This window comes from Aquarana catesbeiana, linkage group LG03 (assembly GCF_042186555.1).
Source record: "Aquarana catesbeiana isolate 2022-GZ linkage group LG03, ASM4218655v1, whole genome shotgun sequence".
NCBI classification, from domain to species: Eukaryota; Metazoa; Chordata; class Amphibia; order Anura; family Ranidae; genus Aquarana; species Aquarana catesbeiana.
The window spans coordinates 642,038,685-642,055,585 of NC_133326.1; the positions used below are offsets into that span (position 1 = coordinate 642,038,685).

The 16,901-nt window shown below is 42.7% G+C and overlaps 1 protein-coding gene across 1 annotated transcript in view; it reads left to right on the forward strand.

Annotated features, from left to right (window-relative positions):
- Positions 1 to 1,716: 1,716 nt before the first annotated feature.
- Positions 1,717 to 16,901, forward strand: part of LOC141133284 (intercellular adhesion molecule 5-like) — an 82,046-nt gene continuing 66,861 nt past the window's right edge. Inside the window, exon 1 of the mRNA XM_073622558.1 lies at positions 1,717 to 2,094. Within this exon, the coding sequence (XP_073478659.1) occupies positions 2,031 to 2,094 (64 nt within the window). The 5' untranslated portion in view covers positions 1,717 to 2,030. The remainder of the gene's footprint in view (positions 2,095 to 16,901) is intronic.

Sequence of the window (16,901 nt, forward strand, 5' to 3'; positions counted from 1 at the left end):
GGTATGCTTGTAGCTGTACAGTAGCATGCATCACATTGTTATGCCTTGAAGAGCAATTCGATAAAAATACATTTTTGCATTGGAGGACGCATCGTTTTTTCTATATATACACACACACATTTGTGTGTTTGAGCTTTGCTTTGAGGTGCACATCCTATGGCAATAGGCTGCGCACACCTATGCAACTTCCCCTTCTAAAAAAATACTAGTTCACTAGCTGTTATGTTGATGCAGTGGTTCAATTAATTTACTAAAGGCAAATAGACTGTTCACTTTGCAATTGCCCACTTCAAGGGACTTTTCTAAAGAGCTTAGTAAATGAGGTGATGCTTCACTTTGCAAAGAATGCCCAATTATGTGCAAGGAAAAAAAAAGGCATGTTTGCTTGCACATGATTGGATGATGGAAGTCAGCAGAGTTCCTCTCATTTAGTAAGCTCTGGAGTAAATGATATTAACCACTTCAGATCCGCGCTATAGCCGAATGACGGCTACAGCGCGGACCTGCTTTGCCGGGACAACGTCCATTGACGTCATCCCGTGCACGAGCAGCCTGCGCGCGGCGCGCTCTGTGATCAGCGAGTCTATGAGACTCGCCTGATCAAAGATTGGAGTAAGGGGACGATCCCGATCCCTTACCACGTGATCAGCTGTCAGCCAATGACAGCTGATCATGTGATGTCAACAGAGCCGGTAATCGGCTATTTTTTCTCCTCGCGCTGACAGCGTGAGGAGGAAAAAAAAGCTGATCACCGGCGGCCGTGAGAGGGACATCAGTCCCGATCACGGCAAGCTGCTGCAGATCCTTAGTGCCCACCTGTGCCCCCTGCCAGTGCCACCTAGCAATAGGCAGCAGTGCCACCTACCAGTGCCCACCAGCGCCACCCATCAGTGCCCACAGTGTCACCTATCAGTGCCCACAATCAGTGCCTCAACAACAGTGCTGCACATCAGTGCCATCTATCAGTGCCCATCAGTGTCACCTACCAGTGCCCATCAGTGCCGCCCATCAGTGCCACCTATCAGTGGTACCTATCAGTGCCACCCATCAGTGCCACCCATCGGGGCCATCAGTGCTGCCTTATCTGTGCCCATCAGTACCGCCTTATCTGTCCCCATCAGTGCCGCCTTATCTGTGCCTATCAGTGCTGCCTTAACTGTGCCTATCAGTGCCACCTTAATGTGCCTATCTGTGCCCATCAGTGTAGCCTATCAGTGCCCACCAGTGCCGCCTCATCAGCACATATCAATGATGGAGAAAAATTACCTGTTTGCAAAATTTTATAACAAACTATGAAACCTGATTTTTTTTTTTTTTTCAAAATTTTCCATCTTTTTTTGTTTGTTTAGCAAAAAATAAAAATCCCAGCTGTGATTAAATACCACCAAAAGAAAGCTCTATTTGTGGGGAAAAAAATGATAAAAATTTCATTTGGGTACAGTGTTGTATGACCGCGCAATTGTCATTCACAGTGTGACAGTGCTGAAAGCTGAAAATTGGTCTGGGCAGGAGGGGGGTTTAAGTGCCCAGTAAGCAAGTGGTTAAAAAAGCGCACAGTCTATTTGCCTTTAGTAAATCAATCTCACTGACTTTGAACAAGTGTGCAGATCAGGGGTTATGACTTTGTAATTGGTTCAGGGACAGCCAGACACTTTGCATTTCCAGAAACAGCTGGGCGATGACAGTCCCCTTACTCCACTCAGTGCAGATTTCATTTCCTATCTATAACATCATTCTCTAGTTTTCGTACCACTCTTATCCCTCCCACGCCATCATAACCTCTGTTTGTCTTATTAGAATACTTTGCCCATCTTCACTCTAGCTCTCACCGACTCTATCCAGAACTTCAACATTCTCATCTCACTCAGGGTAAAAAAAATCCCCCGTCAGGGTAAAAAAAATCCACCTTATTACCAATCAACTTCCTTCCCTCTATTGTTTCCACAAAGTTTGCTATAAGTGAGAGAGCTTTACAAACTTTCCTTAAAAATCATTCGTCTTTGCTGCACTGAGATTATCACTGCTGCCCGATGGAGCTCTGCGTTCTCTGGACCCTGGCCAACATATTTGTTTTCAGCGTTTCACAAGTGTACGGTAAGTCTCATTTTTTTAACTAAATGCCTTTAAAAGAGTTAGCTGGGTGTGAGTGAGAATACTTTAGTGTTGTATTTCCCTTTATGTTGACTTTGGACATAAATGCATTGTGAATGAATGTGAGAGTATGTACTTATGTACACAAAACATGACCCAACACAGTGTGGATGTAGCATTGAGAACACCACCAGCACTTCTACTTATATAGTAATTTATTAAGTATGTCATTTATATATGTATCTTCAGCAGACATTTATGTATGTATCTTCAGCAGACACTCACACAGGCGGAAATGGACTACCTCCTCGGTCACATCCAAGTCTATTTCTTGTGTGATCTGCTTTCCGGTTGCATGGTAAAAAAACAATCATAATAAGTATGTGTGTGAATGTATGCTCAGGTACCTGGCACCAAGCTGTCAGTAGCAGATCTTTTAAGTCCTGTAAGTTGCGAGGTGGCACCTCCATGGATCGAACTTGTTTTTCCACCCCATTCCACAGATGCTCAATTGGATTGAGATCTTGAGAATTTGAAGGCCAAACCAACACCTCAAACTCGTTGTTGTGCTCCTCAAAGTTTTCTTGAATTTATCAGACCAAACCAACTTCTTCTATTGCTTTGTGATCTAGTTCTGATGTTTACATGTAGGCACTTTAGGCTGTGGGCACGGGTTAGCATGGGCACCCTGACTGGTCTGAGGCTACGCAGCCCCATACACAACAAACTGGGATGCACTGTGCATTCTGACACCTTTCTATAGGAACCAGCATTAACTTTATCAGCAATTTGAACGACAGTAGCGCTACTATTGAATTGGTCTACACAGGTCAGCCTTCGCTCCCCACATGCATCAATGAGCCTTGACCGCCCATGATCCTGTTGCCAGTTTGCCAGTTTTCCTATCATGGACCAAACCAGAACAGGAACATCCCTCAAGAGCTGCAGCTTTGGAGATGCTCTGACCCAGTGGTCTAGCCATTACAATTTAGTCCTCGTTAAAGTCGCTCAAATCCTAACGCTTGCCAGTTTTTTTCTGCTGTCAACACATTAACTTCAGGGACAACATGTTCACTTGCTGCCTAATAATCCTACCCACCTTCAGATGCCATTGTAACTAGATAATCAATGTTATTCACTTTACATGTCAGTGGTCATAAAGTTATGGCTGATTGGTGTGAAAATATATACTGTATGTATAAAATGTTATATTTTAGGGAGAGAAAGAGAGTCTGATTTAATAAATGATATGCGCTTATGCTGGTGCATTCTCGAACAAGCTGGCCATACAAGGTAAGATTTGTCTTGTTGAGTCCTGCAGGCTGAAAGAGAGAAATCTGCCAATTACCCAATTCATGATAAACAATGAAGATGGATGGATGGATTTGCAGTGCTGACTATTGTATTCTGACACCTGCAGCTGTCAGAATACCCAAACAGTTACTGCAGGCACTGTGCAGCAGAGAATTTTCTGCCCTGCTCCTTCAGCATAAATCAATTAAAAAATCTGGATGGTGCCAACAAGATCACCCATGGAATAAATGTAATCCAATGCAGCAGGAATTGTCCAAAATTCAATCCACATATGGCCAGCTTTATACAGTGGAACCTTTGTAGCACTAACTCTCTGTGGAGCTGCTGGTTTAAACGGGCTGTTACCTGCACTCTCGATACTTCTGTTTCACTGGCACCGGGTCTAGGGTTCCGCTGAGTTTACCTCTGGGCGATATAAGCACCAACACTTGAGTATGTTTTCAATGGTTTATTGAACCAAGTAACGAAGGAAGTAGCAGGAAAGAGGCAGGAGGAAAACTGCAGGGAAGCTCAAATACCTTTCTTTAGGTTTCTTTAGAACATCCTTTAAAGTTGAATACTGTAATTGAATGCAATCCCCTTTTGTGGGACACGATCTTTGCTTTCCTGGATAGGCCTCTCTCGCTTGCCTAGCAGCCAGTACATAGCACGAACAAAAGTCTCTGCCACATACTTGCTTGAAATAAACCCGTACGATCCTCTGCCACAGGATGTATTGGTTCGTGATGAATGTCAGACACAGTACTTGGACCTCTAAGCCAACCCGGCAGTACTATGTTGTAGGATCACTTTAGGATACGTCCTCCAACCGAGTCACCAGGCCCCTCTCCAGACCAGCACTCCGCATGATCCTTCCTTGACGGGTCCTCCCCTGGGATCTCCTCGGTTTTCCAGCTTCTTCACTCTGGATAGACAGCTCAGGACCATTCCTCGGCTGCTGTGGTAGGCCCCAGACAAGCTTCTGGGCCCACCCACACGCCGCAGCGACGCGGGCCTCCGGAACGGAGGACCACGAGGTGGTACTCTTAACGCATACCTGTCGGCCAGGAAGGCCAGCAGGTGGCTGAAAAACAAACCCCTAAACATGGCATCTGTCCCATAAATACCCTCTCCCAGAATGCAACTCGGAGGACCACCTGCACCGAGTTGTCTCCGGGACAGAGGAGCCCCTTATCCGCTTTAACACGTTGCTTTTCCAACACCTGCCGATGGTGACAACGACACCCAACAGCACAATGTGGAACCACGTGCAATGTCAGCCAATCTGGAACAGAGGTAGATCACAAATCTACCAGCGCTACACTTGGTTAACGAGTGACGCGGTTAACGAGCGTTTTGAAAGACGAGCAACTTTTTTTTTTTAATTCTGACTCGGTTTACAAGTGTTGTCTCGCAAAACGAGCAGAATTCAAGCTAATGGGGTGTGCAGTACCGCATTTGGCCAGAGGTGAGGGGGCACCGGAACGGTTCAGAGCCACTCGGAAATACTCGGAAATACTCCGTTCCCGAGGTTTTCCGAGCTTTACCGAGGTTTTCCGAGTTCAGCTGTCCCCGATTATTTCCAAGGCTCTCCGGTGCCCCCCCCCACCTCTGCCCATATGCGGTATTGCATGTAATAGAAGTCAATGCGGAACGAATTATCTTCGTTTTCATTGACTTCTATGGGGAAACTCGTTTTGATAAACGAGTGCTTTGGATTACAAGCATTCTCCTGGAACGGATTATGCTCGTAATCCAAGGTTCCACTGTACTCACAAACACACTACCCATCCATGGTGCACCTACATGCACAGACTTCTTCTTATGCACTGAATTGACTAAAGTGTGGTTTGCAGTGGGATTTATGCTCCAGCAGCCAAATGTATCTGTCTAAATAAAAAAATGTGCATTTCATTTTTAAAGGGGCATACAATGTAGGAATAAATCTGCAACAAGTACACATGACTACCAGAAACGGGAACTGTAAAAAGAAAACAACATTGTTAAGTGGCCTTAAAGATAAGACAAGAGTTCATGAAGTCTCAAAGTACCTATTTTGATGTATTCAACTTTTATGCCCCAGGAATGTATATAAATCATGCAGTCCCCATTAAGGGCCCATTGACATGCATTGGGATGCATTGGACAGCCCTGCAGATTGCAGTCCAGCCAGAAGGGCTACTGTCCTTCTAGACAACCCTGCTGAACGTTCTGCTAGTCTCATTGAAGTCCCAGCTGTGTATATCTGGGGTGCCTATTCTTCTGCAAATTCTTTGGGAGCTTAAAGAGAGGTTTCATTAAGAATCCAGTCTGGAGCCTTCACTGAAGAGACTGTCTGCCTGAGTCTGGAGGGAAACATCCAAGTCCCAGGGACACTTTGAGTCCGGACCAGAGAAAGAAGGATCTTTGTGATTGTCATTATTATTATACAGGATTTATACATACAGTATCTCACAAAAGTGAGTACACCCCTCAGATTTTTGTAAATATTTTATTATATCTTTTCATGTGACAACACTGAAGAAATGACACTTTGCTACAATGTAAAGTAGTGAGTGTACAGCTTGTATAACAGTGTAAATTTGCTGTCCCCTCAAAATATCTCAACACACAGCCATTAATTTCTAAACCGCTGGCAACAAAAGTGCGTACACCCCTAAGTGAAAATGGCCAAATTGGGCCCAATTAGTCATTTTTCCTCCCTGGTGTCATGTGACTCGTTAGTGTTACAAGGTCTCAGGTGTGAATGGGGAGCAGGTGTGTTAAATTTGGTGTTATCGCTCTCACTCTCTCATACTGGTCACTGGAAGTTCAACATGGCACCTCATGGCAAAAAAATCTCTGAGGATCTGATAAAAAGAATTGTTGCTCTACATGAAGATGGCCTAGGCTATAAGAAGATTGCCAAGACTCTGAGCTGCAACACGGTCGCTAAGACCATACAGCGGTTTACCAGGACAGGTTCCACTCAGAACAGGCCTCGCCATGGTCCACCAAAGAAGTTGAGTGCACGTGTTCAGCGTCATATCCAGAGGTTGTCTTTGGGAAATATACGTATGAGTGCTGCCAGCATTGCTGCAGAGGTGGAAGGGGTGGGGGGTCAGCCTGTCAGTGCTCAGACCATACATCGCACACTGCATCAAATTAGTCTGCATGGCTGTCATCCCAGAAAGAAGCCTCTTCTAAAGATGATGCACAAGAAAGCCCGCAAACAGTTTGCTGAAGACAAGCAGACTAAGGACATGAATTACTGGAACCATGTCCTGTGGTCTGATGAGACCAAGATAAACGTATTTGGTTCAGATGGTGTCAAGCGTGTGTGGCGGCAACCAGGTGAGGAGTACAAAGGCCAGTGTGTCTTGCCTGCAGTCAAGCATGGTGGTGGGAGTGTCATGGTCCACGGGACTGAGACATTGTGGCAGACAGATCAGACACTTTTTTGGGACCAGTGATATATATAGCGATCAGAGCTAAAAATAGCCACTGATTACTGAGAGATCGCTGTTCCTAATCACTAGGAGCAGCAGATCTCTATCTACTTCCCTGTCAGAACGGGGATCTGTTTGTTTACATGCACAGGTCCCCATCCTAGCTCTCTGTGGAGCAATCGTGGATGGCCGTCAGACATCGCGGCCGTCGGCCACGTGCATCAGCTTCAGCGTCGCACTCTCTATCGCTCTTAAAGTGGACGACGTACACCTACGGCGATTTGCGCAGCCGTGCCAACCTGTCGCAGTATAATGACTGGGGCTGGTTGGCAAGCGGTGTAGATATAACTAGTAAGATTTGCTAAATATTATCTAGTTGGTAGGGCCATCAAAGCTTGTAATATTTTTTTTTATATAAAATAAAAAAATCTGTTAAACCAGTAAATAGAAATTAACTCTTAAAAGGGAAATTTTCCACATGTGTGCACACTGAGCAGTCACACACAAAACAGCTGCAGTACAGTATGTGAAACGTTGCATAAATTGTTATTGCTATATAAATGCATGTCATAAATAAACTGAGCAGTTAACTCTTTTAAACACACTGTAGCCACCACCACACATTTTAAAGCAAACACACACTGTTCACAGCATCCACTGTGGCGAGTCTGACCCTTAAAAAAGCCTGTATCACTAGCCGCCATGCCCAGACATCAAGGTAAAAGATTTTCACACCACCATAGTTTCTTCAGAAAGGCAGAGTTCCCCAATTTTCTAATTAGAGCATTCAGAGATTCAACTTAATGATTTTTAAATATAGTTTTAATGAAAATAAAAATGGTGCAAGACATACACAGAAATAGATTTTAGAAAGTCAGCAAAAGCAACAGTAAATTAAAAAGGTTCAAACACCTTGTTGGGAAGTCAAGAAAAGGTAGCTGCAGGAGTGGCTGGCGGCTCTCATCTTACTATCAGAACTCCTAAAGGTTACTGAGAGTTAAGGCCCGTGCACATGATAAGAAAACCAGGAGTAAAATTTTGTACAATCGGCCGATTATCTGATCCTTAGTACAAAACTTGAGGGTGCATGCTATAAAATATTTATTGCAAGTGAGGACAACATCTGATTTTCATTTAACTAGTACAGTTTTCGTCCGAAAAAAATTATAAGAGCAAGACTATGCATGCTCAGAACCTAAAGAATACATTACAAAACAATTCAACACATTACATCACTTCCAAAGTTGTATTCTGTCGTATGAGAATTTTCATACGTTGAGTAACCTCTTCATTTATGATATTAGACTAGCATGCAACAAAAAACGGACGATTATTTGTGCGATAATCTCATCATGTATACCAGGCTTTACTCTAGGAGGGCCAGTGACTCTTGCAACATCACATGGACCTTATCTGTAAGTGATCCGAACTCTACATTGTGTCAAAGACCATGTGGACCTAAGTATGTTTCACCTTTAAATTATTTTCTATTACTGTTGCTTGCTATTTTTAATACCTTTTTGGTAAATATTTATTGCACTATTTTTCTTTTATTTCTATTAAAACAATATAGCAGTGAGCGATGTAGAGCTGATATTACTTACTTGGTAGCAGAGCCTGATCTGATGAGGAAGGCCTCTCTTACACCTCTGACTTGGGGCCCCTGATAGTGTGGACAGGAGGCGCAGGAGTACAGAGTGGCACGAGTGCCTGTAAGTCTTGCTCAGGGGCGGACTGACCATTCGGGCAGTCGGTCACTGCCCGAGGGCCCCGTGGTGGGAGGGCCCGGGCTGGCTCAGTCCGTCCCTGGAGGTGCCGTAGCTTAATATGCAAAACAAGGCAGGTGTCCACACTGGGCAGAAGTCGTCAGATGGCTCCAGTAAGCAGGTGGGCAGCTGGAACTGGCAACAGCAGGCAGAGAAGCAGAGTCAGACTGGCTGTGTCATACACAGATAGGATATAACAGGTACAGGGCACAGACAGGAGCATGGTCAGGAAACAAGCCGGGTCTGGAACCGATCAGAGAAGCAGGAGCCAATGGAGCAGACAGAAGTGGAGGTCAGGGGACAAGCTGAGGTCAGTGCAGGCGGAGTTCAGAGAGGGGTCAAGACAAGCTGGGTCAGCAACTGAAATCAGGATACAGAGTCACAGGTTACACAGGAGGCTGAAGACAAAGCAGCACTGATCCTGAGCACCTTCTGAGTTTAACTAGCCCGTTTGGCACCAACATCTGTCACAAATGTACGTGAGCACCAGCGTGCACAGGAATGCGCAAGTGTACATGTTCCTGCACGAGTATGCATATGCGCATGCACAACAGAAGTCTGTCCAGAGGAATCATCTCTTCTATTGGCAAGCCTTTCTTTACAGCTGCTCCACCCAATCAAGCGGTCTGAAAGGGTGTTGTAGGTTTGCTGGAGTATCCTTGAATGCCCAGCAGAAACACCCTTTATTTTCCAACTACTATGGGTAAATTTGTATGCCTATAGCACAATGCTTCTCACTCTGAGAACCAACTAATATTACCAGAATAAAATTAGGCGTTGTTAGAGACAAAATGTGATATATAGCATCTCACAAAAGTGAGTACACCCCTCACATTTTTGTAATTATTTTATTATATCTTTTAATGTGACAACATTGAAGAAATTACACTTTGCTACAATCTGAAGTAGTGAGTGTACAGCTTGTATAACAGTGTAAATTTTCTGTTCCCCTTTAAAATAACTCAACACACAGTGAATATACCCCTAAGTGCAAATGTCCAAACTGGGCCCAAAGTGTACATTTTTTGTGTGGCTACCATTATTCTCCAGCACTGCCTTAACCCTCTTGGGCATGGAGTTCACCGAAGCTTCACAGGTTGCCACTTGAGTCCTCTTCCACTCCTCCATGACAGAGCTGGTGGATGTTAGAGACCTTGCACTCCTCCACCTTCCGTTTGAGGATGCCCCACAGATGCACAATAGGCTTTAGGTCTGGAGATATGCTTGGCCAGACCATCACCTTTAACCTCAGCTTCTTTAGCGTAGCCATGGGGGCAAAATATGCCCCCAGTTTGGCCAACTTATTTATGGCCAAGTGGGAGGAGGACGTCATCTATAAGGACCGAAGCCCCTATCTAAAGTTTTGGGCCAGGTACATAGATGACGTCCTCCTCCTATGGGATGGGTCCATCTCCCAACTCGATGATTTCTTTTCCTCAATTAATAATAACAATAGGGGGATAAAGTTTGTTCATGAAAATAGTTATGAGAGGATCAACTTCCTTGATCTAACTATATCCAAAGAAGGAGGTGCCTTTAAAACCATTTCTTTTTTTAAGAAAACTGATCGGAATTCCTTCATTCCCATTGGAAGTTGTCATCATGATCCATGGCTTAAGTCCATCCCTAAAAGCCAGTTCATAAGAATGAGATGTAATTGCACAGACATCAGGGACTATAGGATACAGGCTGGCATTATATCCAGCAGATTGGAGGAGAAGGGATATGATAGGAATTCTCTGGTTGAAACAATGGAACAAGTGGAAACTATTGATAGAGCCTCTTTGCTGAGTGAGGCCCCTAAGGGGGACTCGGGGGGACCCTCTTTACCGTTCATTACCGGTTTCTCTACGCAACATTACCAGATCACAAAGATCCTACGGAAACATTGGCACCTCTTGGAGAATGATAAGGTTATCAAAACGATTTTGCCTAACAAACCACAAATCGTATTTAGGGGGGTCCCTTCATTGCGGGACAGAATTGCTCCTAACGTAGTGGACCCACCTACCCAAAAGGTGTCTTTTTTTCCAGAACTTATCTGGTTACCACCAATGTCGGAGGTGTCAGATCTGCTCACTCAATAAGAGTAAACAGAGGAAAACGGAGTCCTTCACATCTTTTAGCACATCTAGGGTCCATAAAATAGAGCCTTTTGTCACATGCAGTACAAAGGGGTGGTATATTTATTGCAATGCCCATGTGGATTGCAATATATAGGCCGGACTAAACGTCCCATGCAAGTCAGTCTAGGTGAACACATTACAAACATTAAAAATGGCTACCAACACCATTCGGTGTCTAAACATTACGCGTTACATCACATTCGGAACCCTGCCAACACTTTATTTTTAGGGATAGATAGATATAGTGCTCACTGGAAGGGTTGATCTTTGGTCAGGGAACTGTCCAGATTGGAAATGGTTTGGATTCATCGAGTCCGGTGTTACACCCCTCATGGTCTAAATATCGATACTGATGTAAACGCTTTCATTGATAATGGTTAGAAATTTATGTTAAGGGCCTCATTCTGAGATCAGGGTGTCCGGTGGGGGTGGGCTATGTATAGGACAATCCTTCCCTTTTTCACAGTCCCAGATAGACACCCAGGCTTTTCAGACTGTTTAGTAACCAACACACTAAGTAAACATTCCCTTAAACCATAGTGTTCCACCTGTTTACCAGCAATAAATGGGGACGTGATTTATTCTATTAAGAGACCAAGCCCGTATATATAATACGGAGGTTAATTAAGGCTCTTCTTCACTAAGGTACACAACCCTTGATAATTAATTAATTTTTTACATGTGTGTTTTCTTTCTGGACACATGGGTGACCACTATATTATCCCATTCACATCTACCTAGGTTAAATGTGGGCGATTGATGCCCTCTTTGTGTCCATTGATTTGAGGAAGTCAATTATTATCCTTTTTTTAAAACTCTTTTTTTGAAAGAATTTTTTAAAATTATTTTTTAATTCATTCTACTACATAAATTTATTTTTGTTTTGATCTTTCTTTTTATAGCAGTTTGATTATTGCGTACTATTAATCCACATTTAGTATTTTGAGTTTAGACAGTTAGAAACCTATCGTGAACTGTTAGCAGGGGTGGTGGGACCCCCTTGCTTATATTGTCCTTTCACCTTTAAGAAATCTTCTTACCTTATGGGTTCGAGGGTTCTTGATTATATTTTTTTGGATAACCTGAATTCAAGCAAAAAATCTTTCTTGACATCAGGGTACCCACATGGTTTTTAAAGTGACCACTTTTTGTATTTTTACATTTCTGTCACTTATATTGTCAGTACGTTCAGATTTGTTATATTTAGATTAGGGATTTTCTCTTAATATTATCAGTTCCCAAGGTAGTGATATGTTCCTTGTGCTGGTGGCAGAAATTTGTAAAATCAGCTTATTAAAAGAACAATTTCTCATCCAGCTAATTTGGCAGAGGTGTCACTCAAAGTAAGGGAATATGAGTTTCCCTTCGCCCAATTCAAGAATGGCGAGAACAGCTTTGGACGCCCTGATCTCAGAGGGGGGCGTTCCCCTGTAATTGATTGGATCTATTTAGGTGGTGTGTCAGCACGCCGCCCGTACCCCAGGAAGACGACAGATTTGTCGAAACGGCGTAGGGAGGAGCGGCGTGCTGACGTCACCACTACACAACGCTGATCCCGGAAGCCACGGGCAGCAGCTGCGAGCCGGCCGACACATATTGTTTTAGAGGCGTTTTTGAATCTTACACACTGTAAGTGCATTTCTTATTCTCTGTTTTTACCAATAAACGTTAACTGTATTACGCTATGGAGCTTTTTCTCTTATATTTATCTTTGGGATCTGAGCGGTAATACCTCATTCAGTGGATCTTCTGAGCGATGACCTGTGAGATACATCCCCAACAGAGACCCAGTGGCTGGGGGACACAGTCACTTGTTCACATGATCTCTGTGACAGGAGATCTAGTGATCTGGTAAGGGGCAGAGTTATTTGAGGTGGAGGAATTCTCTTTAACATCACGCTCCCCAGGGAGACATCCTTTGCATGCCTCACACCGTTTGAAGATTGGTGTTCTTTTTCCCTTTATTATGAAAGTTTTTTTCCAGCAAGGACTTTTTTGACTGTATGGCAATATTTTCTGGTTTCTGATTCTTTGTATCCTAGAAATTTTGACTGCAATGGTTATTTGTGAGATCTTATTTGTCATTGTTTGTCAGCAAATTTTATTTTTTCTTTATTGTAATTTTATTTTTGTTCACATAACAAGGATGTTATTGGTGTGGTCACGTCTATCTACTATGATCACATTCACTTAATAAATAGCAGCGCAGCCTATCCTATATATAGTTATTGAGGTGGGGGTTGTCTCACATTTATGGTTGCAGCACCACCAACACTTTTGTGTTTTTCATAGATGCACTTTTGAATGTTTATTTGATTTGAGGGATAGCGCAGTATTTTTTTGATTTTGAATTTTCTTTAGCAAGGCAGTGGTCGTCTTGGAGGTGTGTTGGGGGTCGTTATCATGTTGGAATACTGCCCTGCGGCCCAGTCTCCGAAGGGAGGGGATCATGCTCTGCTTCAGTATGTCACAGTACATGTTGGTATTTATGGTTCCCTCAATGAACTGTAGCTCCCCAGTGCTGGCCTGTAGGCAAGACGCACTTGTCTTTGTACTCCTCACCTGGTTGCCGCCACACATACTTGAAACCATCTGAACCAAATACGTTAATCTTGGTCTCATCAGACCACAGGACATTGTTCCAGCAATACATGTCCTTAGTCTGCTTGTCTTCAGCAAACTGTTTGTGGGCTTTCCTGTGTATCATCTTTAGAAGAGACTTCCTTCTGGGATGACAGTCATGCAGATCAATTTGATGCAGTGTGCGGTTAATGGTCTGAGCAATGACAGGCTGACCCCCACCCCTTCAACCTCTGCAGAAATGCTGGCAGCGGTCATACGTTTATTTTCCGAAGACAACCTCTGGATATGATGCTGATCATGGTGCACTCACTTCTTTGGTTGACCATGGCGAGGCCTGTTCTGAGTAGAACCTGTCCTGTTAAAGCGCTGTATAGCCTTGGCCACCGTGCTGCAGCTCATTTTCAGGGTCTTGGCAATCTTCTTATAGCCTAGTCCATCTTCATGTAGAACAACAATTTTTTTATTCAGACCCTCAGAGAGTTCTTTGCCGTGAGGTACCATGCTGAACTTCCAGTGACCAGTATGAGAGAGTGAGAGCGATAACACCAAATTTAACACACCTGCTCCCCATTCACACCTGAGACCCTGTAACACTAACGAGTCACATGACACCGGGGAGGGAAAATGGCTAATTGGACATTTGGACATTTTCTCTTAGGGGTGTACTCACTTTTGATGCCAGCAGTTTAGACATTAATGGCCATGTGTTGTTATTTTGAGGGGACAGCAAATTTACACTGTTATACAAGCTGTACACTCACTACTTTACATTGTAGCAAAGTGTCATTTCTTCAGTGTTGTCACATGAAAAGATATAATAAAATATTTACAAAAATGTGAGGGGTGTACTCACTTTTGTGAGATACTGTATATCTGATGTGTATTTATCCTAGGAGGTCTAATGTGTCCTATTAGCCTTCTAAACCTTGTAATATAGTCATGTTTGGTGTCTTAATGGTATCCTTTTTTATTTCAATGAGGAACTTTGGGAATTTGTACAAAAATGTAAAAGTCAGCAGGTACCAATACTGTAACTGCTGATGTTTAATAAACTTGCACTCTGTCCTGGTTCACACTATGAATTGCACAGGAACTGCACTGCATTCCTGAACAATTTACAAGTGATTTAGTGTGGTGCAATTTGAGCCCATTCATTCTGAATGGGCTCAAATCGCACCGCATCCACACCAAAGTCATGCATGCAGCATTTTTGGGAACACACTGCAACCGGATCAGACTTTTGCCTGGTCCAAATAAGTTACCTCTAATGCTGCTAATGTTGAGTCTGGATTTACTGGATATGATACAAGATTTAGTTTCGGATTAAGGATGTAGAAAATATATCAAATGGACTTTAATTTACATTTTATTATTAGGTGCACTTTGTTAATGATATTGCTGCATTCACTTGTATTTATTTGTATTTACTGTTTGTCTTTTGAGCACTTTTGAACTCCTACTTGTAGGTAACTTAATTAACCCTGTCATCTTGACCACCTCCCAGCCCTTTAAGAGTTCTAAAAACCGGGAGGTAGAGGCAGGCAGTAGGGTCATGTGACTGCTGTGATTGCCTGTCACAGCAGTCACATGATCAGTTAGCTCCCACTCACAAGTATGCATCAGGAGCTTACCGATCCCCGCACGCTACTATCCTGGGAGCATGCAGGGAACGCACTCTCAGCGTGGTAGGTTGTTTTAACAGGGCCACTTATATGCGACTGCCTGGCTTTAAGGCCCACCCACTGAGTGGCCGCATATATGCACGTGGGTGGCACCAAGAGGTTAAGCATGGAACAATTGTTTTTCACAAATCCTAGTTTTATTCATTGGAGATACAACTGTCAGCTGTGATCTTCTTGCGCTACAGGTGAGACTGCCAGCTTTAGTACAGTGAAGGATTGTGTTGTTCATCTCCATTCATTCATAAAGCATTTTGAATACTGTTCACAGGGTACAAGACATTCTGTGATTGGACAAGGGGAGGTCCTGTCATTTGCCCATCCCTCCTCTCACCTCCTTTCCACTTTTCCCTTCCCAGAACACTTTGTATTCTATGAACAGAATACAAAAAAGTTTTATGAATGGATGAGGGTAAAGAAAAGGGAGAGTAAATCACACGATCCTTCACTGTACTATAGCTGGAACTGTCAGCCACAGCACAAGAAGATCACAGTCTACAGATGTACCAAAACCAGCAGCCATTAGGACCTAATATACTGTAAATAGCATTACAGGTACAGAGCCTTGAAAAATTATTTATACCCCTTGAAATTTTCCACATTTTGTCATGTTACAACCAAAAGTGTAAATGTATTTTATTGGGATTTTATGTGATAGACCAACACAAAGTGGCACACAATTGTGAAGTGGAATGATAAACGATTTTCCTTGTCAAAAGAAGTTTATTGAGTATACAATGTTATAAAGATACATAAAGTAAGTTTACAAGGATCTATAAAGTAAGCTCATTGTTTTACAGTAGGGTTTATATAGGTAAATATCATGAAATTTCAAATATTAAACATTGGGTTCACGTAAACCTAAATTAAAGATATATATCATTTCCTTAGTTACTTTTGTAGGTATTTAAATGATTTATACCTACTATACATATTGTTTACAAGTAGAGTGTATATAGGTCAAATAAATTCTGATAATGAGCTTTATTCGTAAGGTGGAGAAAAGGAAAGAGAAAGAAGAAAAAGGGTTGAAAGGTAGAGGTATGGTCCACAAGGTTGTCCCGCTCGTCAGTTTATTATTCTTTTTAGTTCTCTTTGAAGCCTTAGAATGGGTGTCTCTGTAAGTCATTTAATCTGTTACCATGGCAACAGGACAGAGTCATTGAAGTTTGACAGGAACTGTTGTTTTATCCAAGGATGCCAAAGTTTTTCAAATTTTGGAATTTGATTTTGATCGATGGCTACCATCTTAGCATGGGACATTGTATTATTCATTCTGTGAATTGTTTCTGCTAGTACCAATGTAGGAGATTTCCATGCCTTGGCCACTGTTTGTTTTGCAGCCGTTATTAGTTGGATCATAAGTTTGAATTGAGAGAGTGTTAACCATTCCGGTTTTAGATTAAGTAAAGTTAAATATGGATCTGGTTGTATTATTTTTTTAAATATTTTAGATGCAATCACGAAGACTTCCTTCCAGAAGGTTTGGATTACTGGGCACGTCCACCATATGTGTAAATATGTGCCTATTTCTGGGCATCCTCGAAAACAAAGAGCTGAGGTATTAGGTGAATATTTTGCCACTCTAGCGGGTACAAGGTACCAGCGAGTTAGGACTTTATAATTTGTCTCCAGTCCATGTTGGGTGAAGATGACTTAGATGTGAGCCATATGTTAGACCAGTCCGTGTCTTCTAAAGTTCGTCCCAGGTCCTCCTCCCACCTCTGAACGTAAGAGGGTCTATTAAGATTTGCTACTCCATATAATTGATTATAAAGTGATGAAATTGTACCTTTAGCAAATGGATCTTTTGTACAGATTGATTCAAAAATGGATAATTGGGATAATGGTGTATCCCCCTTTAGGAATGGTGTATAGAAATTTTTGATTTGGAGATATCTAAATATCTCAGAGTTTGGTAGATCATATTTTTCT